The sequence below is a fragment of the Grus americana genome, chromosome 1 (assembly GCF_028858705.1).
Source record: "Grus americana isolate bGruAme1 chromosome 1, bGruAme1.mat, whole genome shotgun sequence".
Lineage (NCBI taxonomy): Eukaryota > Metazoa > Chordata > Aves > Gruiformes > Gruidae > Grus > Grus americana.
Window position 1 is genome coordinate 199,546,173 of NC_072852.1, and position 22,934 is coordinate 199,569,106.

The 22,934-nt window shown below is 38.1% G+C and overlaps 1 protein-coding gene across 1 annotated transcript in view; it reads left to right on the forward strand.

Annotated features, from left to right (window-relative positions):
* The window catches only part of ZDHHC20 (zinc finger DHHC-type palmitoyltransferase 20), a 50,795-nt gene that overhangs the window by 21,698 nt on the left and 6,163 nt on the right, over positions 1-22,934 (forward strand). The window contains exons 3-12 of the mRNA XM_054825516.1: positions 2,999-3,093; positions 6,659-6,779; positions 8,119-8,188; positions 9,351-9,383; positions 10,222-10,342; positions 16,554-16,686; positions 18,275-18,401; positions 19,657-19,746; positions 20,893-21,008; positions 21,410-21,487. Of these exons, the coding sequence (XP_054681491.1) occupies positions 2,999-3,093; positions 6,659-6,779; positions 8,119-8,188; positions 9,351-9,383; positions 10,222-10,342; positions 16,554-16,686; positions 18,275-18,401; positions 19,657-19,746; positions 20,893-21,008; positions 21,410-21,447 (944 nt within the window). The 3' untranslated portion in view covers positions 21,448-21,487. The remainder of the gene's footprint in view (positions 1-2,998; positions 3,094-6,658; positions 6,780-8,118; positions 8,189-9,350; positions 9,384-10,221; positions 10,343-16,553; positions 16,687-18,274; positions 18,402-19,656; positions 19,747-20,892; positions 21,009-21,409; positions 21,488-22,934) is intronic.

Here is a 22,934-nt window from a genome sequence, read left to right on the forward strand (position 1 = left end):
GAACCTGACTGTTAGGCTTTTAATAGCTGTCACGTGCACGCATTTTGCACCTTCAATTTTAAAGCATGCCACAGGCATCCTGCATGCATAAATATCTTTACCGTGGAGGTTGATCTTAAAATGAGATGTAAAGTCTTTTTTTCATTTGAAATGAAAGCTATCATAAGTTTTATAAAGTTCTTATAAGCTAACTCTCAATAGCCAGGAAATAACATCAGAAGAGTCAAAAGGCCGAAGTACCAGTAACATTGATATGTAAATCAATAATGTGCATCTCAGCAAATATATTTTGCTCCATATTTCAGTGTACGTGTTCAAATCTTTTTACTCCAGTACTTAATTGCAACTTTTGATTAAATTAGTGGTGATTTCTTCACCCCATTAAGGCTAATTTTTTTCTTTGTAATTTCATATTCTTGTCTAGATTTACATCCATTAGGATGGGGGAATAAAGTCAACTCTGAATCTCTCTTAACAATGTAATATACTTCTGTTATATATTATTACCTCTCTGTAATCTGACTCTGTCTTGGAAGTAGTGTTAAGGATGATTCAGAGAGAGGATGTTAAGGGCAAATCTTAGGATGGCTTAGCATATTTCAGGGGGATGCCAAGAGCATGTCGTAAGACATTGTCCTCCCGAGGGCATAAATTATGGTCTAGTATGCATTAGTGCCTTTAAAGAAGTGACTTGACTTGGTCACAGCATGGCACCAAGAATCCTGGATTCCCTTAGCTTAGCCAGGACTTCCTCATGACTCTGAGTCTGGCTAAACTGGCACTTATTGGGGTTTGAGCTTTTTGACGTATTTTCCATCTAGCTTGTAATTACAAGAAAATGAGCTGAGTAGGAATGAGGCTTGTTTATATTTGTACTGGAAACTGATGCAAGATGTTTCAGGGAGTAGCCTGCAGAGGAGATACTGCTACCCAAAACGGTGGGTACATGCACTGCCAAAGTAAAGCAGTCAAAAATGGTATCTTCCCTCCCTCTCATTTCTTGGGGAGCACTGACAGGACAGATACTGTAATCACAGTAGGAATGGCAGCACAAGAGTGGGAAAAGAAGCAAGAATTTATTCAGTGTGGGGCCAGTATGGACTGCTGATTCCAGGTTCTTTCTCCTCTAGATTGGGTGGTGCCCATCGCTGGAACAGCTGTGAAAGCCTTGCTCTTCCTTGAGTTGCCCCAAATTTGGCTGCTAAGGACAGACTCTTGGCTGTTAATGGTGACAGATTGCAAGATCTTGGTTACTGCAAGAGTGCAAGAGAACTTTAACAGCTGCCTTTTTCTAGTAAATACTGGTAGCGCAAACACAGATATGCACCCTTGCTGCAGCCAGCCTTGTAGTCTGTTATTCTGTGTGTTGTTGGGGCATTTACAGCCTGTGACAAGACTTTGAGGTTCTGCTGTTTGAAGTATTGTGTGTGCCCTAAAAATAATCCTTCAAAAGAATTTGAATTCTAGGGGTGATTTTTATGGACAGAATAGAACTGCTTACTGTGTAAGTTAGTTCTGCTGTGCCTTGGCCTTCCCTGTATCGCATTTCCTCTTTCCTTCTATTCAACTCCTCTCTCCCTCTTCTCCCCCAAAGTTCTGATCTGTGCAGCTGATTCCACTACAATTTTGTGTCCATTTCTCCTCTTTTCCAAACAGTTTTCTTATGGTTGAATTGCTTAACCACATTATGTTTGAATATGTATAGTATGTTTTTAATAACAGACAATTTTTAATTATGCAGTGCCTAGTACAGTGATACACAAGTTCTTTCTTATCAGGATGACAATTTTAGGATGGCTTTAGAAAAAGGTTTTGCCTTCTTGCATTTTCGGTCAGCTCCACAATTGAAAATTTGCCAAATCTGTCTGTGAAGTTGGAATCAGAGGCTAAGGTAAAAAAGCATAATTCTCTGAAGAAAGCTCAGATATGGTTTGTTTGGGTTTGTTACTGCAACAAGCAATGAAAATCCTGAAAGATGATAAATTAAGACCATGTCTTCTGTGACTGTGCACATGCATTTTCTGAGCTGTTGGAAGTTCCCAAAGTTTCAAGCCTGTTCTGCCATCCATGAAGTATATCATATGGCTTCTTAAAGGACTCTCTTTATGTGCACAGGAAAGTAGGTCAAGTGTCCTTCTTCCTGTAGCTGAAGAGAATATAAGTGAAGATCTTGTAAATATTTAGTATAACTTATTTTCTAAGGTTTGGTGTTCTGGCACAACTGATCTGTTTCCTCTTCACAAGTGGTAAAAGAAACTATTAGAGGAAACAAGATTGGAAGAAGCTTCCTGGGCCATAAAGTCTGGGTCTCCGGCCTTCAAGGCAACCATATCACATTGACCCATTCGTAAATTGATTGAGCTCCCTACTAAAGCCACCTGCATTTTGTTGACACTGACTATAACAGCAGGACTTTTCCAGATTATATTCCTCTGATGATTTGAAAGAAGATACCCAATTTTTAACTCACAGACAGCTCTCATCTTGGAATGCAGTCCTCTGCAAACCCTTGGTTTAGAACTTTTACTGGCATTGATGACGTTTACCTTCAACAATGGCACAATACTGTGCTGTTTCTATTAGAAGTAGAAATTAAATTGAATTTTGTGGGTCAGTTATGAAATACTTCAATCTAGAAGGGAATTGTAGCATCATCTTTATCCGAAAAGGTTAGTCACGTGCCACAGGTAAAGTTCAGTTCTGGTTTGTTGTGGGGTTTTTGGGTTTGGCTTTTTCCCTCCAAAGTCTGGTTTGAATTCATACATAAAAGCTTATTATTTCCTTGAGGAATAGCAACCATTTGGTGATTTTTTTTTAATTTTTTTTTTTTAAGAGCACTTCCAGAGTGCTAAGTCTACCCAGGGAAGAGGGTTTAATACAGCTTAATTTTATTGGGTGATGCTTAGTGTAGTGGTTTAGCCCTCATCAAAGATCAGGGATTTTATTTCTTGTTCTTTTTGGCTATATTCACTGAACTATTATTTCTATTTTATTGCAGTTGTCTACCTTGTGGTTTTTCATCTGTCATTTGTCATGTTTGTGTGGTCCTATTGGAAGACAATTTTCACATGTCCTGCATCCCCCTCTACTGAGGTAAATATAACGTTAGAAAAATGTCAGTGCCTTTTTTATAAATAGCTGAACTGTTTTCAGTGATGAAACTTGTTTGCAGTACTGCATGATTCACCTTTTGCTTCTCATTATCTAAAATAGAACAGCATGACAGTGTATCATGAATGAAAATTATCAAATTACTCTTAAAATACTGTATACTTTGTGTTATGACATTTCCTTAAACGAAATGTGTGTTTAATTCATCGCAAGTTTGTCAGTTATGTACAGTGCTTTGCTGTGAAGTAGCTTGTTTGAAACCTGGCATTTTTAAAACCAATAAATCAAATACAGTGACAACTTTTTTTATATTTCCATTTTAGGCAGTTTTGATCTTTCTTTGGGTAAGAATAAGTAGTAAAGCAATGTATAGTCATAACCTGGATGACTGAACCACTTACTAAGTCAAGGGTTAAGGTTTAGTGACAATTAAGAAGTAAATACATAAAGGAGCTTTATATAATGGCAAAAGAATGAATGATGATTGTAACAAGTTTTGTTTTGAAAAAGAACAATATTAATTGCAATAAGCTTGAGATGGATTACCTTGTTTTCTATTTTCTCAAAGGTGTGGGTATGTAAGGATTAAATACTGGCACCAAATTTAAAGTACTTCCCTTCCTTGGTTTTATAAAGCTTTTAAATTGACTAAACTGTTTGAGGGTTTGGTTGCTTTATGGGGGTTGAATTTTTATTCTATTTTTAGCAAGACCAACTTTCAGTGCTAATGTCAACCTTAAACATTTTTGAAAAGAGTTAATACCGTGCTTCTAAGGAAAAGCAAGCACTGCTCTGCAGTGCTTAATTATGGCTTAGAGATCTGTATCTTAGAAAGCTGCAGAATATAAAGTAAAAAAAGCTAAAGACTATCCTGCTGTTTAGCTAAGCAAAAAGAGTAGTACTGAATTAAACCTAAAAATTCAAAAGGACTTGTCTTCAGGGTGATTTGTTTCAGCTTTATCTGGGATGGTTCTACAGGAAAATTATAAAGTTAAGCAGGTTAGCTAATTAAAATGTGGTTGGAACCTTGTTATTCCAAGTTTTGAAAAGCTGTATGAACTAGAGCTTTTTATAATGCTAATGCCTAGTAACTTTTACTGTCTGCTTGGATTCTTCAATGATAGAAAACTTCTGACAGTACTTATCCTGTAGTTACAGTAATGTTGTAGCAAGCTTTTCATACTCAGTGAGTGAAAGGGATGGTTTGGGCATATGGTGTGTAATGAATATTTCCTATATCAAGTGTGGGGGTAGATCAGATTTAATGTAATTTTCTTCTATAGCTAGCTTTAAAAAGAAAAAAAAAGATTTAAAAAACCAAACAAACAAAACACAACACAACAACAAACAAAAACATGCACACACAAAAAAAAGACAAAACCCAAACAAAAAAACGCACCACCACTTTTTCTCTCTCTGAGCAAGTCCCTTCTGTTCACGTACCAGTGAGTAATTTATGCTGGACTTACTTAAAAACAAAACCTAACTTCAGAATCTCCCCATTGTATGAGAGTGTAAATGTATATGTGCTTAGTCATTCAAATTAGCCATTCTTGCAAAACAAATAGCATCCTGTGATCTTACTATTGAACTAAAAAAAGATTCTGCAGCTGCTGTTGTCTTAGTGTAATCCCTGTACATTTGTCATAAGAAAGAACAATCAACATTATACAAGATCCAGAAAGAGGAAGGAAACAAAGGGACTCTTTCTGTTTTCAATAAGAACTGCTGGAACCTCATTGGAAATTCTGTTAGCTGTGTGGTAACAGACAACTTTTGATGTCTTTGAACGTATCCTGCCATTGTCCAAAGAGACTGTGGTTTCACGGCCCTCTTAATTTCTGAAATTAGAACGAAATGTAGCTATTCAGAAAACCAAAATCCTATCCAAGATTTTTTGAGTAATATTAGGATGTTACTTGGACAAATTAAAAAGGTTTTAAATCTTGTGATTTAGTTCCTTTTTTGTGCATTAATGATTTGCCATAGAAATGTCATCTAGACATAGTATTTCATGTCAAATTCTGGCTGATTGCAGGTCACGGAGACAGACATTTGGTCACCTAGCAGACTTACAAGGGCAATAGGGAGGAAAGCATATTGCACTGCTGTTTGCTGGCATGATGCTTCATATCCGTCTTAAACTTTTGATGTGACCGTCTCTGGTTTTCATATTTGAGTAAATATCAAGCTTAGACGGATATTAAAAAATGAGGTCAAACTCTTGGTGATGACTGAGATGTTAAACTTTAATTTCACCCTTCGCATAGATTGATCATAGTTTCTGATTATTTAGAAAGGAATTATGTTTCACATTTCACCCTCTTATGGTGGGAAGGCTCAATAGCTGGGAAGATGCTATACATGAGAGGAGACTTAACTAGATTCTGTGAGATGTGAGGTAACTTATTTGCATTCTGGGTTAGGAAATAACACTGAGAAATTGCAGCAATGTCTCAGTGCTTCCTCCTTTCTGTAAGTGGAGTCTTCATTGTTGCTTGCCAACTGACTGTAATCCAGAAGAGGAAAAAGGATGAGAGGAAAATCCATGTGAACTAACCATATACATGTTATTGGAGGGAAAATATGGTCATATTAAACCACACTAAGCCAATTTTTGTTCCAGCTGCACACACAGCATTTTCCACTCACTACCATGAATACTTTAACTATGTGTGCTCATAAAAAGGGCTCTTGTAGTCCATGCTAAAAGTGCTTCAGAACAGAAAAATACCAAAGGAAATGGTGAGTTCAGCCCCTACTCTGCAGGGGCTTGTCAGCACACTGGGTTTTGTGGGGCTTAATGGTAAAGCTCATAATTTCAGTGGATACCAACTGTTTCACAACTGAGTAAAAGCTCTTCAGGTTCTTCTGGCAAAGCTTTAAATTTCAGTGAGGCTTCAACAGAAATGCTCTTCATGCTTTACTCAGAATTGTAAGTCTCTCTGAAACTGTACACAGGCTTTGCTGAAGTTGCTTTTGATACAGCTCATGGATTTTGAGACTAGTGCTGACTACTCCCAAGTAAAAATTCCGGTTAAACTCTTTCAACTTCTGTGCTGAAGCCATGAAGCTGCCCCCCCACCCTCCCCCTTTTTCTTCCCCCCTCTGGTTTGTACCTCTCTCTAAGTCAGAGAGAGGAAACGGGATAAGAGAACTTTTAGTGCCCTGTAGCAGCAAAGGACTGTTGCACCTTCCTCTTGTTGACAGATCACTTAGATTTGCACTTACCAGAAATTAAAGGAAAGGTTGCGCCTTCTTAAAACTCCCCTGAGCCTCTGGCTTCCTTTGTGTTGAAGGGAAAATGCCATAGATAATGGAACAGAGGTAAGGATTATTTTCTTTAAAATATGCCCAGGACCATCATGAAGTTTCAAGGATCTCCTGTAATTCCTGTAGCGTTCTTTTTTCATTATGTGAGGTTTTTTGGGTCAGTGAGTGGAGACTATCCAAAGATATAGCATTAAGATACTTAGGGTCTTGGAGCTTGACTAGAACACAAAGTAATAATTAATCTCTTCCCTTCATTCCATTTTCTCCCTCCCAGTTCTGCTTGTCAAAAGCTGATAAAGAACAGTATGAAAAAGAAGAGAGACCAGAATCCCAGCAGGAGATTTTGAGAAAAGCTGCTAAAGACTTGCCTATCTATACGACAACAGCATCGAGAGGTGAGATATAAAGATAATTCTGTGCTCCTGAAGCTGCTAGTTTAATTCAGTGAAATTCATTTGATTGACTGAACGAACAATCTATTAAGCACATATTGCAAAGGCCATGACCTTGTTTTGTTATATGTTTGGGCTGTTTTGTTGCATTTTTGTCTCCCAAGAGAAACTGGAGTCCTTTGTCTGGGGATCTCAACATGTAGCCAATATTTGGAATTAAAAAACAAATCCTTTTCTAGAGATGAATGACAACATTTATCTCTAATTGTGGCTATAAAAATAAACACAGCAAAGAAATATAGCTAATGCAGCTAGAAATAGAGAAAATTAAACTTTTTACTCAATTTTATGATCATTTATATCCCCCTTTAAAGTTGTTTTTCTGAGCTGTATCAGTTCAGCAGGAGGAGAAACATCATACTTAGGGCTAGAATTTAAGAACGAATAAAGTTGTTTCATTCCCATCTGTAATTCAGTACAAAGCTAGTGATGGGCTATTTCTGTATTTGCCTTTAATACATATAGGCATTTTTATTGCAACTTAAATATGAATGATCTGTGAAACTGCTGTCTTATACATATGTATATTCTTAAAAAATCTAGCTGTTATATGTATATATAGCTGTTTCTCTTTCTTGAAACTAGGAACACTGTTGAGTTTTCCAAAAACATAAACTATTCAGAATAACTGTTACCAAAGTTTACTGTGACTTTCCAAACAAAGTCTAAGCACACCTGGCTTTTTTGAATACAAGCCTTCCTTTAAGGGAATCCCAGTCTTAAGTTCCTGGAGTGGTCTGGGAAACTCTTGCCAGCTCTTAGCAGTTCTGCTTAGCTGTAGGTGTTGGCTTTCCTCCTCCTTTCAAACTGCCTGTGCTGGTGTCTTATTTCCATTGAGAAGAGCCTGAAGGCTTGTATAAAAATATCCAGGAAAGATGAGGAAGAGCTAATTTACTAAGCTGTCTGCTAGATCACTATTTGATGGAGAGGATGGAGAAAGCTAATGCAGCAAGTTGGCTTGCTGAAAGAATGTACTTGAGTACCCTGCCCAGAGGTGAAAGAAAGCAAACGATAGGGGATGAAGGATGGGAAGACTGTGGAGACAGTAAATGGAAATGGACTCAGTACAGTAGTAATAGATGAAAGTGTTTTAAATACTTTCATATGTTACATTGCTTAAAAACTCAAAACTACATATCATCTGAGAGTAGGCACATGAAGGTCTGTGAGAACAAGTGTGGCAGGGGAGGGCAGGAAGCTAAGACTCAGTTCATGTTAAGGGGGAAAACCTTTGTAAAATTCAATGAGTTCTAATGACTTCACCCTTGCCACTTGAATGCAGCAATCAGATACTGTGATCGATGCCAGCTAATCAAACCTGACCGCTGCCACCACTGTTCTGCATGCGACATGTAAGTTACTGAATCTGCAATGATGGATTTTCTCTCTCCTGCGATCATCGCTTTAGTGTGTTCATGTCTTCGGTGTGTCAGTCCTTGCATAACAGCAGGTTTTACTATTTGTTCTTCTCTCAGACCCTCAGTACCTGGATTTCATGAGAGAGCAAAGTTCCTTCTGTTGGTGCAATATTATTATTGCAGCCCCATTGTCCAAAGTTGCAGAACTTTTTAGGAAACCTACTTGTAGCTTTGTAAAACAGTGCTTATATTAAAAAAAAAAAAAAAAATCAGCGATTGAAAGTAAGGAAAAGCAGGTCTGAGATACCAGCACCAGTAAATGCTTATTATAGAGCTCTTTTATTGTATCTTGCTTTTGCAGCCTTGAAACAGATGAGTGCTACCAATAATGCTAAAAATCTTTATCTCAAAGATTGACAATGCAATTACATGCCTTAACCATTTCAAAGACATCACTGCTATTCTCGAGTCTCATTCTGAATCATCAGAGAAGTCTATAAAGGCACTGAGGCTGCATGAGACTTCAGTGGGCTGAGCTTGAGAAAATCTAGTTAACTGAAGAATCTTAACACACATCTTTTGGCTAAAATCAAATTTATTAGCAAATACAGTGAGTGTGTGTCTGAAATGGCTGGTATCTGTCTTTATATTAAAACTGGATGAAAATGGCATGTGGACTATTCAAATTACCCACTGTGCTGCTCTTTTCCTCAATTAGCTTTAAAAAAACAAACAAGCAAGGAGCAAACAAAACAAGGTAGCAAAAATAGCCCTAAGGTAGTCTTAGTTGAAGTGAATGCCAGGCTAACATACCTTATCCACACAACTCTGAAGGGTCCTTTGGAGTTGTTTTCTTTCAATACGCACATAAAACTAGTGTGGCTTAATGAACTATTACATCATGTTGCTCAGTAATGCTCCCCATGTTAGTTTAAGAGACTGTCTTCATAACTCTCTTGGTCCTTTTGGGTGAAAGGATGGCTGTTATACAGAGAATTGGCATGACTGAAAAGGACTTAAAAAGATGCAGTGGGGCAAAATACTCCTAGAAAAAATAAAATAAAAAACCAACCCTCAAACCTGTAGAAGCTAATAGTATATGTCTTAGCAAGAAAATGTATTTTTGCTTTAACTTACTGGAAATTATCTCTTTCAGATGCGTACTAAAAATGGACCACCACTGTCCATGGTAAGTTTATAAAAACAAAACCAAAAGATCAGTATAATGATGATGAACTAGATCCTACATGATGAATTAGAAGCTGCTTCAAGAATGCAACTTTGAAGTAAACCTTGATTTTCACAGAACTTCTGGAGACTTTAATATGTGAAAATAAATCTTGCTCCTAATGTGTGTTGCAACATACAGTTGTAGGCCCGGTAGCCCAAATCACGCAGTTTCTCCTTATAGAGAGAAACCCTGTCATTAACGAGACCTGTAAGAAATGGCATTTCTTTCGTTTAGTTTGGTATTGTTACTAGGAGAGGAGATACCCACCATGCTGTGAAAATCAGTTCTGGATTCTAGATGATGATAAGACCAATCAGACGGTTACTCTTCTGCAGTTTGCATTCACTGGTAGTCAGTAAAAATACTATCTGTTGTCACTATAAAAATACTGCTATCAGTAGTTGACTTGAAGGTGGTTTTGTAACCAAAGCAACATCCACTGAAATCGATGGAGAGGCTCGTATTATCTGCTGTGATGACTGCAATTAGTTCATAGTGTGTGAGACGCTTCCTATACAGACTGTATGTATCATACGCTTTGCCAGCTCATGTCCTGTCCTGTAGAACTTTGTGGGGGGCAAAAGTTATGTGAGGGGCCCAGATCATTTGGTCTGAGGAAAGAGACTTCACTCAAAATGGTGGCTTAAAATGCTTCTGAAACACCAGTGCCAGACTGTTTTGGGCATACCACTGACATCATACACATTATGTTCTGCAAAAGCTGAATGTATTGGGTTTTGTTTTATTTTATTTTTCGTATATCATAGTAACCTCTTTCTCTTTCCCCTCCTTCTAGGGTGAATAATTGTGTGGGATTTTCTAACTACAAATTCTTCCTCCTGTTTTTAATGTATTCCTTACTGTACTGTCTGTTTGTTGCCGCTACAGTCTTGCAGTACTTCATAAAGTTTTGGACAGTAAGTTCTAAGGCTTTTTTTTGTTGTTGTTCATTTGTTTAATCTTGCATGTTTTATTGGAGGCTGCATCAGCATGTTGTCACTCACCGTTTACTCTGTTCCATAATTCATTACCGTTAACAGCAGCAATCAAAGTGACTGAAGCAGGAGAACCTTCCGAATATTAATAAATTAAACGTATTACACTGCCCAGGATGAGCAATTGGGGGAAGAAGTTCCAATGAGGACACTGCAATTTCTCTGCTCCATCAAAATCGAGTGGCACAGCTCAGGTTTTCTTGAGACTATTGGATATAGCTATGTAGATATAGAAAGAACAGGCTATATCAAACAATTACATATATATATATATTAAAAAAAAATATTGACAAATGTGAAATACAAAGAACAATTTTGTATCTTCCTAGACTTGTTTGTGGATAATCTGCTACCAGATAAGGCAGATTAATTCTTGGGAACTGACCAAGCTCTGTTTTGGAGTTCCTACATAGGAACTGTCTGAACTTCATACTAGTGGCCTTTATCAATCTGATATGGGTAGAATGCTGAGATATGTACAGTGTTAATGATATACATCTTCCTTGCAGCTATTATCAGTTGTCAAATGATCGATACGCATACATCCATCTTACTCGATGTAATAACATTTATGTGAAGGGCAAGCATCCTTGTACATCAGTGTTATATTCCTTCTATCAGTTTTGTTCCAGTCACATTCCAGGCTGAACACGGTGTCTTCTGGTGGTGTTCCCTTTCATCTCCAAAACCTTGTACTGTGCCTTCTTGTCTCTAGGCAGAAGAGCTAGCATCAGAATTCCCTTAATCGGTTTCTATTAACTAGCATGGAAAAAATCACTGTAAGTGGAACACTCTCCATCACATCTTTATAAGTAAATAACAGCACATTTTTCTTAGATGGTAGTTGCTGTCAGCTGGCAAAAGCGGTCATTATCTGTAGCTGTAGAAATAATCTTTATTGGAGCAAAAAGATGTTGCCATGTCAGCTGTACTTTGAGACAGCTGGCATTGGACAGGTAAGATAAATTGTGCAAAAAGTATGTTTGTTTTCATCTAAGCCTATGGGTCTGATCTGCCAAAGTACTGTGTTTCTCTTAGTCTATCAGTTCTGTATAGCGGCCTGTCACTGGAGAGCGAGGAACTATGTGGGAATTGAGCTGTCAGTATGGTGTGAGATGAAAGCCATAAACGTATTTCAGTCATAGCTGTGGCTTGACAGATATTTCAAATGAAATGGTCTGATTGTGCCGTTCAGTCTTGCTTGACTGTAAATAGTTAAATTTTTAATTTGTGAATGTGCCACTCCCAAACATCTGCCTGGCTGCTTTCCAGTGCTTTGTATGCAATTTCTAATGAAACTGTAGATGCGCTCTTACATATTTACCAGTCAGTGCTTGAGCAAAGAAAATGAATTTGCTTTGTCACCTCATTTCATAAGTGTTGGTGCAACAAAAGTCTGCAGGACATCTGACCACAATGAACATTTAATACCAACATCTGCAGCAAGCCTCTTCCAAAGCCCATCGGACACAATATTGAAGTGGACCCTTGAGCAGAGGAAGTAAACTTGAGGGATAATTTTTTTAAATTATTTAGTTATTTAAAATCATTCCTGCAAGAATGGGCTACTTGTGAAATGTGGCAATAGACAGTGTAGTTCTGTGCTTGCACTTGTTGCTTTTATTTCCAGTTATTTCCAAGACAGAATCTGGTGATGCCATGATCTTATCATTAGAGTATGTCTCTGACTCACTTATGTTAAATCACTTATTCCACAAAGCTAAAATTCCTTTGATCTTATAGTAGCCTGATTAAAGTAGACTTCCAGAAAGAGGTGGCAGCACCATAATCACATGTAGACTTGCAAACTTTAGTAGTATGTAAGCTTTTAGGCAAGTGCTGTTGACTGCAGAAGAGTCCTAGAAGCTTCTCTCTACATCTGTATCTAGATCAGAGTGAAGTACGGCTGCCACACGCTGTCTGTAGACTGTTTCAGTATTTTGCTAATGCTCAGCTTTGTCTGCTGTAGCATCAGAGTACTGTTTTGATGCTTTCTGTTAAGGCTCTCTAGAGGTTTTTCGCCCGCACACCTCAAAGCTTGACTATCAGAAATGTTATAGTATACCTTCAGAAGGTAGAGTTTCTTTTTTTGCTTCCTCATAGATGTTTTTCAGAGAAAGTGTGCAACCATCTACTGTATATATCCAGTGTTGGGATGCAAGATGAACTGCTTCTTGGGGAGTGTAGCCTTGGTCACTTCAGAACTTGTAGGAATGAGGTGGTAAAAGTGTATGTGCTAACTACACAAATTTTAGCAATCCATTGTTTTGCACTATTGATAATACTTGCATAGAGACACAACACACATACCCAGATACTTGTGAGGCACGCACACCTACCTGCCTCTTCTGTTGAAGGTCTTTGTGTTTCCCACTTGTACATGCAAGACTTCTACATAGCATCTTTCATGCTTTATGCAGAACTGCTGAAGAAAGATCTTGATGCTGTTCCTACACTGGTGGAACAGCCACAGTGACTAAATGTTTACCACCATCTCACACACTGATGCAGATGTTAAAATCTATTTTGTAGATCAAGGGAACATGAATGACTCCATTCTTTATACTCATAACTACTTTTCTTATGAAAATTTATTTGTACCTAGGAAGTTGTTAAAGATGAGCAGATAAAACCTCCGTTTAACCAAATGTATTTGACACAAACACCAGCACTGGCTGAACACCCAGTCCTTGATGCCTTGTTTACATAGTGCATGGTGGTGCTCTCATTCTTGCTGCACTCCCTCCCCCTTGAAACCTGTATATTTTCCAGCTGTTTTCACAGTCTTTTGTTGTCTTCCAGATTATTTTGGCAATCCTGAGCATAGCTAATTCAAGGATGTGATATGTGTTGCGGGTAGATGGCACATGCTTCTGCAAAACTGGTTGTATTAACGACAACAATTAAAAAATCCTCCAAAAAAAAGAACAATGCCAGATCCTTAGTTAGAACTTATTCCTCTTGTATATACACATAAGGACATACACCACATCTTCTGAGTTTTTTCTGGATTTAAGCTGGACCTGGCTACTAAAAGATGAGTAATGAGTCAAGGTCTGACAGCACTTTTTTTGTTGTGGTTTTTGTGACCTGATATATGCTCAAACAATTCTGTGGTTGTGAAGGAGTTTGCAGGGGACTCTTCAGAATAGTGACTGGCTTCAGTCCGTTACATGTGCTAAGTAGCTCAAATTTTATTGTGCAAATTGCTTGCCTTCGTAAACTCTGCAGCGCTCTCACCTGCAAGTCTCTGCTTCTGTGCTGCTGCTGAGCATAATGATTTTAAATAACTCCTCTCTGAAGCTTCACTCTCTTTTCACATGCTGTGGCATGTGGACTGCTGCTCGAACACAACTGTGAATAAACCTGTTATACGCACTCAACGCCTGCATGCTTCTCTCCAGGAAGGAACTGGCCTTTTTTGAAAGATGTTTCAGTTGTGCAACTGTCATTCAATAACTTAAAAGCAGTGGCTGAAACTGGGTAGTCAGAAGAGGCAAATGCTTCCTGGAGATCATGCAGATTCATTGTGCATAATTCAAAAAAATCCTTCTCCAGGTTATAGAGTTATGTTTCAAGAAGATGAAACTGAAACTTAGATTTTCTGGCCCACAGAAAACACAAAGACCAAGCTGCTACTGCTCTTTGAGCTTCAAAATCAACTGGCCTGAGAATTTTTTGTAGAAAACTATTTTGTTTAAATATGCAATTCCAAGAGACTCATAGAAATAGAAGTTACAAAAATTAATTAGGAAACTGGGAAACACTGCAGTGTTTTCTGAGGTAGGAAAAGTCATCATAGCTTTAACATGAAGCTTAGGAATAAGCAGCAATATGAGGATGTATTTTGCTAGCATCGATTTCAAGGGATCACAAAACACAACACATCCCTACAGCAGGGAGAAGAGGGACTGTTGCACAAATTGTCTAAGCAAAACTGCATCCAAAAAAAAATAAAAAAGGAGTGAATAAGAAAACTGAACTTAAATGGCAGTTCAGAGAGCTGGACTCTGCAATCATTTGCTTACTCTAGCATGATCTGATGGTAGCCAGCATTTTTGGAAATGCTATATGTATCTGCCTGACTCCAAGGTAAAAGCCTGGGCTCACCCTAGGCTTTCTGCACAGATTAATGTAACTTAAAAGCCCTACATCTTGCCCTACAACAGATTCGTTAAATGCTAGCATTTTAGCTAAGGTGGCTAATACCATTCTTTAGGTATAAAGTTCAGAATTTAAAAGCTAATTTAAACTAAGCTTTCCTGTTTCTTGCTTTATTTTCTTAAGCACTGGTTCAATTTCAGATGTTATGCTAAAGATATATCCCACAAACAAATCTCAGTATCAAAGGATGTTGTGTAGAAGAAAACTGTACTGATGTGTTATGGGTTCTTTTTTTAAATAACAAAGATTGTGCAAAGAATGGCAATTTATTTTTTTATGGTTTTGACTGAAACTACATCTAATGGTAATAAATATGTTCTGAAGTCAGAAAGATTTTGTAATTTATAAACCATTGCTTTATACCTCTGGAGTATTCTGAGCTTTTCAGACCTTTATGAATGGTTTCATCATACAGAATATTTACATAAACCTTATTTGTGATGGAAGCAACTAGCAAAGAATGTACCTGGTGTAGTCGTGCTGTTGAGGCTGAGGAACCACTTGAAAGTGATCCAGCCGCAATCTGAATAGCGATACTTCTGTACTTTGGTAGAAAATTTCATGCCTTAGAAGTTAGTAGTATGGTCTTATGTACTCTCTCCTCCATTCTCTTGGAGAACGGGGGGCTAAGACTGCTGATGGGCGTTGGAACTCGGCACGTCCGAGAGCACATGTGCACGCCAACCATTTATTTTTTAACAAAGCCTGTGCTGTTTTCAAACACTTCTTCTTAACATAATACTAGTGTTTAATAAATTGTCTTTGTTTGCGCAAAGCTTTGCCGCAGGAAAGCTGCAGAGAATTGTCCAAAGGTAAAATCCAGTATTGCTGTAATTATTTAAATACTGTTCCTACTATAATTTTTCTAGTCCAGTCATTCATGGTAGCTATTTACACCATCACAGAAGGAAGGAAACTTGTAATCTGTTGCCTATGAATATAGGCAGTGTACAGGGATATAGATGTACCTATGTGCACTTGATCTTAATTGAAATATGTTTTAGTCTAAAAAAAAGAAATCAGCCTTAGATAAGCGGGCATACTGAATGAGCTAATGGAAAAAGTAATGGCAATAATGCTAACTAAACAGCTGCACGAAAATAGCCTCTCTGCTTTCATAGTGCTGTTTAAAGGTCAGCTACTTAAAAGTACCGTGATTTTGAGGATATAGAACTGGAATAGTATTGTTACAAATCCCAATGGCCTCTTCAAAGTGCAAGCCTAAAAATAGTTGGGCTTAGGGGTGGAAGTGACTATCCATATGGGTGGGAGGTTGTTTTTTATATGGTGGTTGTACTGAAATTGTTGTTTTTCATGTAGATCTTCTGGTGAATCACTTCTGCCTGGTCAGACATGGCAAACTGGTTTTGCTAGGTACATGCTGGTTGTTGCCTGAACCTTAGAGATCATCAGAAATTGAAGATCTGTCCCAGGTCTTGCCTAGGAGTTGTTTAGTCTTGGAAACACACAGTATGACAGCCATTTCCCTTTTACATTCCTTACACCGGTTCAGAAGTAGGTTCAGTATTATTACCTTACCAGGAAAGGGTTTGGAAGTTTTTGTTGTATTTTTTTCCATTCAAATAAAGTGATTTTGGACATGTTTTCCCTGTGTCTCTTTGGCTGGGGCTGCTCAGTTAACATTTTTTAGTATAGGAATTTTTTTCTTGTCCCCTACTGTGCATTTAAAAACTAACCCTCAATTATACACAGTGCTATCAAACAGATGAACGTACGCACTCCTGCTACTAAACTCAGATGGAAGGGGGTACCCATCAGCTTTAAATGCTGTTACACACCAGTTTAACGTGACATGGAAGGAAAGCTGGGCTTGTGCTTTTTTTACTTTGTGAAAAGTGAGGTGAAAGACCTATGGCAGAATGGGTGTGGCAGAAAATGTTTAGTGGTAATACTGCATTAGTTGTTGAAAAGTGTTAAAGTATTGATCTCTTTCTCTCTTTCTCCCCAGAATGAATTGCCAGATACACATGCAAAATTCCACGTACTATTCCTTTTCTTTGTGGCAGCCATGTTCTTCATCAGCATACTGTCACTCTTCAGCTACCACTGCTGGCTAGTTGGCAAAAACAGATCAACCATAGGTCAGTTAATTGGAATATGGAACTGTTCCTTGTTCAGAAAACCAACAAGTCGATGAAAATGTAAAGCCTACAGGATATGCCATCGCATACAAACAGAATTTCTTAAATGTTGTGCAATAAGTATATCTGGTGAAAGTAGTTAAAGCTGAAACGTATGGGAAAATGTATCATATGTAGGGGTCCTCTGCTGGAGCCAAGCATGTGGATTCCTAATGATGTTAATATCTTGCTTGTATTTTTGAGATCTCTGAGGCACTGTGCATTTTTGTTGTGTTTTTATATAATGTTAAGTATGTAATATAATTGCTACTTGCCAATAACCCTGTTGTTCTAATGCATTGAGTAGTTGGGTGGGCCCAACCAAGATGAAGGCTCTGCTGTATATAAACATACTACATTTTGAACTAGATCCAAAAAAAGTATTCTTAAATACTGTGAAATAAAATGGACCTCACTATTAGGAAGTTAGAAATGGAAACATGGATGCATGTTTCCTAAATAGTAAAAGAGATTCCCCTGATTTCTACACCTAAATGTTTTAAAGTGCATTGACCAGCATAAACAAGTTACATGCTTCAGTTAAAATATCTAAAGTTCTTGCTACAGCATTTTTGAAAGTGTTTTTTTGCAGGGTCGAGAGGAACAGGGAGTGGTGGGTATTTCCACAACTGAGTACATCAAGATCTTACACCTTTCAATGGGAGTTAAATTTCTATCCTCAGATGGGTTGATTGAAAGTGAAACAATTTTCAGCTTGCTAGAATATTTTGGTGGAAGAAAAGGAATTTTTTTGATTGCTTAACAGAAGAGTTGTTTGAGTCCTTTTGACATATCTACAGCTAAGAAATATTCACAGTCTCTTTTTTAGCTTTGAAGAAAATTTTACCATGTTCTTTGCCCAAAAGTCAGTGGTCATAATTGTCAGCACAGTCAGTACTTTTTTTGCTTTCTCGATCATGATTGTAAAAAGACAACTTGTTGGTATGGGGAGAGCAATGAGTCTGCTCAGCTCTTGGCCAAGGGTGTAACCAGACTAACTAGAAAAATGGTGGTGGTTTACTATCATTGGCGATGTGTCTGTTTCTAATGTAATAGATCTCACCTTTCTCTGATACCACGGGATGTGCTTAATTCAACTTCAGACCATAGTAGAAGTGGAATAAACTATCCTGTATGGGTTTAGGTCCAGTAGTTCTTATGGTAAATTGCCTCTAGACGAGGAAGCCTTCTGCTCAAAGAAGGCTTCACGGGCCAGAGTGAGTGATAGCCATCAATGAATAAGGGATGTGGTATCTTTGGCATGCTGATGGTACTTAGCTCTGACTCAGACCTTCTGTTAAATGTAAAGAGAGAAAGATGACTGTTCTGCTTACATGAACTTTCTTACTTTCATTTCTATTTTTGTCATTAACCCTGTGATTTTTTACGCTCTCTGATTACTTGAGGTGACACTTTTTTTTTCATAATGCACATCAAGATTGTCTCAGCTTGCCTGACACTGTTTTCACAATAGGCAAGTTTGAGTCTGTTGATATTTCTTCCCTGACTCCTTATCACTTTAGAGATATTGAATGTTTTTCTTTTACAGAAACATTCCGTGCACCCACATTTCGAAATGGCCCTGATAAAAATGGTTTTTCTCTTGGATGCAGCAAAAATCTGAGGGAGGTTTTTGGAGATGAAAAGAAGTATTGGCTACTCCCTATCTTTACCAGGTATTCCATCTGAATGGGAATGAATTGGGGAATAAATTGATTCCGTGACTTTCCCCTTGCTTCCCCTTCTCTTAAAAAATAAAGCACAACTGAAAAGCCAACTTCTAAAACCTGCATGATGAATATGGGCGTAGGGAAAATGTGCAGGAGAAAATTGAGCAAACTGCACAGGGTTTTCATTCAAAGGCAAGGGCCTCATTGACAAGGGCCTTCTAAATACAGGTTTGGAAAACTTTGAAAAGTGTATTTCAAAAATTGCATGCCTTTTCGTGGTAGTATTAGCGTCTGAATATAGAGCAGAAATCACAATTTAGAGATCCAGATGCTTGAACTTCAGCTGCATTGAAACAACATCAGTTTAAAAACACCCCCTCTCACCCCTGAAACCACTTGACAGCTTTCCTTTTGCTGTAGATGACAGTATCAGTACTGAAAGCCACCTGAGAAATTGCATGTAAATAAGCAGCAGTGCAAAAAAAATTCTGATATGATGCAAAATACTGGTTTTAAAACTTGAGCCAGTATTGGGGAGTTGCAGACAAGCGTCAGGAAGCTTGATGAAACAAGACTTGCCTGCTGCCCGCTCCCACCACTCCCAAAAGTCAGCAAAGTAGGAGCTGTGTTTCAACACAGCTTTTGTGGGGTTGTGTATCAGTTTAAAATGTTGGTGAATCCATTTGTGAAGTTGAGCTCTGGTAGCAAACAGCAGAGGAAATAACAATCTTAAGTTGCCTCAGCTGTTTGTTCAACTACCATGACTTTTCATGTGATTAAAGACAGAAGCTATATTGTAGATGGATCAGTCTGTTTTGCCACCACATTTTATCCTGATTAAACTTGCTTTAAAAGAAGGGTTAGTTAACCTCAAAATGGGCAGAGGGGCAAGCATGGCCACCAGAATATTGTTTATGCTACAGCTTCTGAGGTTGTAAATACCAGATAGTCTGACTACATGTGCATGGTGGTTTCAGGAAAGACTAGGGCTACAGTGTACAGAAACACAGTGATGTGTCTGAAATACATAGACTAGTGTTGTACTCAGCAATCCATACTGAGTGATAGGGTGGGAACCATTTCAGCTCCAAGATTTAATTAACTGATCATCTGGCTTAGTGGTAGGACTGCCTTGCTCAAGTCTGGAGTTCAACACTGCACTCAAGTAATTGATTTGAGCCTGTAGCGTTTGCCTTTTGCATGGGTTCAGTTCATTTAAGTCAACTACAAACAGTGATTTGAATCTTTGTTTCTGATTTAGTTTGGGTGATGGGTGTAATTTTCCAACTCGTTTGGTGATTATGGATCCAGAGCAACTTACTGTCACAAGCCAAAATGAACCTGCCAAAAGGTAACTATAGCATTTAAGATACCGATTTTGTACTGTTTTGTATTTCATCTGGAGAAAAAACTGTTTGAAAATTACTTTTTAATTTTTTATATTTCTTGTCATGTTCAGAGTGAGTTTTGTAAATCTTCAGAGAAGGATAGCATGGATCAGAACTAAAAAATGGTGCTGCTTCATGCAGAAAGGCTGTTTCTTGGTTTTGACCTATAACAGAGGATATGGCTCTAAGGAAACAGTAATACAGAAAGTAAGAGACCTTACTGGCTCTTAACAACAATCAAAAAAGTCCTAGGGAAGACTGAATAATGGTCCATGGGAAAAAAAAAAATTTTTTTTTAATGATAGAAAGGCAAAGTGTATATATTATTTGTGTATCACTTCCTCCAGCACACTTAAACAAGGGATGCTGAGACACCATGTACAAGAGTAGTAGATCACTGTGGCTATTGCGGGGTTTTAACACTGGAAGGGTTTTTGATCATTACTTTTTATCCCTCCAAATTTGCATGGTTTGTATTTTCAGGAAGCCTGCTTTAGATTCAAAGACACAGGAGTATATGAAACTCCTGGGGATGTTTACATTTGCTCTTTTAGAAGTCTTCTGTATAGTTCGGTGAATTTGTAGCTGAAAGTTGTCGTCAACCTGAGTTATCAGGCATTAGGGGGGTTCAAAAGCAAGACTGAGAAGTTGCTTCCAGTGCAACATAACCTGTGGAATTTACACAAGAGCAGGACCCTTGTGCAAACAGCAGAGTATCCTTTTGCATTAGGAAGACGTTCAGCAGAAGCATTTACTAACATTTACTGATGGGGTGGGATGGCATTAGGTTGTTCCAGATAGTACTGTTAGGTTTTCTCTTTAACTATGTGGCAGTAGCATTTTTTCAGCGTGCCATTTCTTGCCTATCAATTTGTGGGTTTTTTTCCCTTAGAACTGTGAGTGGCCTACGTCAGATAAGGGGTTAGACTGGTGACTGGAACAAGCCTGTAGGAAAACTAGGGTTGGGGGCAGGTGGCCATTTTTAGTTGGCAGTGTAGGGGGATTTTTTTTGTTTGCTTTGCTCTGAAGTAACTTCACTGCTCTAGAAGTGTCTGAAATAAGCAGGTACTGCTATTACAGACTTCTTGTTGACTTTGCTTACTTTTCAGCTCTGGAGCAAATCAGTCCTTTCCTACTCGACCACTCAGTGAATCACAAAATCGATTGCTAGCCAGTGACAGTCAGTGGATGGAAGGTGGCCCTGAAGAGGAAAATGTTAAATCAGGTAGCCTGCACCATAACACTTCTGATAATTCTGTGGTTTTGTTTGTGGTGGGGTTTTCCATTATTTTTTTTTAGGCCTAAAAAGTCCTTAGGAATTGGTTGGAGTCAAATAGAAGAAAATTTGTTCCATAGAATCAAGTCAGCATGTTTATAAACTAAGACTAACTTCTGTCTCATGCTCTGCTCCAAACTGAGTTATTACACTAAGGTAATGGGCAGATAATTCTTGCTTTCTTACTTCCTGTTCTGAGCTTTTGGATCTTTTGACATTTGATTAGGGGGGAGGGAAGTATTTTTTCTAAAATAGGCACAGTACTATAAATGTGCCTTCTGGTTTGAAATCTTTGTTCTTTTTTGTGCAAATCTGCAAAAACACGTAATTGAGATTCTCTCACATTTTAGGTGCAAAAAAGCATATTATAGTTTCATTGGAAAGCTGATCTCAGCTTATTACTAACCAACCATCTCAATGAGAAACAGGTAAGACCAACATAATTGATTGACATTTCTGTATATGTATGAGTAAGCTAAAATAGACATCTTGAAGTCAAAAGTCACTAGTCATGGAACGCAGAGGAGTCCTCTGATGTGGGATGAGTAATAGAAAAGTCTGAATAAAACTCAGAATGGCTGTCCAGAAGACAAGAAAAGGAGTAATGCTGTAGTGCAGGAAACATGGCCTGGATCTGAGATGAGTCAGACTAATCCTGTAATTTAGATTGAAGTGGGTAGTGCTGGATTTGTTACCTGACCAGGGAAAAGAATCCAGTCTGATAAATAGGCGATTTCAAGATGAAGTGCTGTCTTGAGGAAGCACTGTTCTTAAGGAACAGCTCCTTAACTGTATCTTTCTTAATCATATATTGGTGGGCTGTGCTCTGCTCTTATACTTTAAGAAGCTGTGTGTGCTTCTTAGGGAGGAAGGTCAATAGGTAAATATAGGTGTCTGCATACAGACTGTGTCAGCACACTTGGAATTGACAGTGATCTTTTATGTAAGAGCTTGGCGCACACTTTGCCTTCAGGAAATACAGTGAGTGCTGCTGCATATATGAAAACTTCCCTTGGTGTATTTCCAGTGACTAAATTAGACTTCTCTTATGTTGACTTCATACTGTGGTGAGCTTATAAGCTTCCATTAATTTTTCCTGTCTGGAAGAGAAACAAATCTTATGTGGACAACTAGCAACCGTAGATGCTATGGGCAGAGTCATTCATCCCCCCTTGCATTTTGTTATTTATTTTTTTTTTTACTGGGAGATGAAACTTGCAAGGAATTCCCTTTTTCTTTGGAAAGAAAACACAATATTTGAGTTTTGTGAGCTCGGTAATTTTGGGATCACTGGGGTTTTGCCTTATTTTTTTTTTTTAAATAAGCTTTCTGACCTAGAATCATTGTTTTGATGGGGTTTTGTGGAGGTGGTTTGTTTTCAAAAAAAAATCTGTTTAAAAGGTCTTTGTGGGGGATGTTGTGATATTCAAACTGATGTTGGTCAGACTGCTCAGTGTAAACTCATACAAAACCAAAATTCAACTAGTTAGTGGTACTTCTGAAAAACCTACTCAACCATGAACACCCACCAATGGTGAGTTTTCCCTTTGCAACTTTTCTTAATGCTTTATATAAATGTGCAAATGAGTGTCCCAAGCAAGAGACTTCTTTCATCGTCTAGCTATATAAAAGCTAATCTGATCTAAACAGGCTACTAAGGCTTTTCTATTCTTCATAGAAAGGAATAGATATCTTCTGAGACCAGTTCATCGCAGCAGCCTTTGATAGGGTATTATAGAAAGGTCTTAATCTTCCTTTCCACTGACCTAGAGAGGGAGCATAAGTGACTGGCTTAAGCTAGACAATTAACTGGTAATAGTTTGTGATGAATTTCCTTCCTATCCTCCCTCTCTTCCTAAAGTCAGACCAAATTTA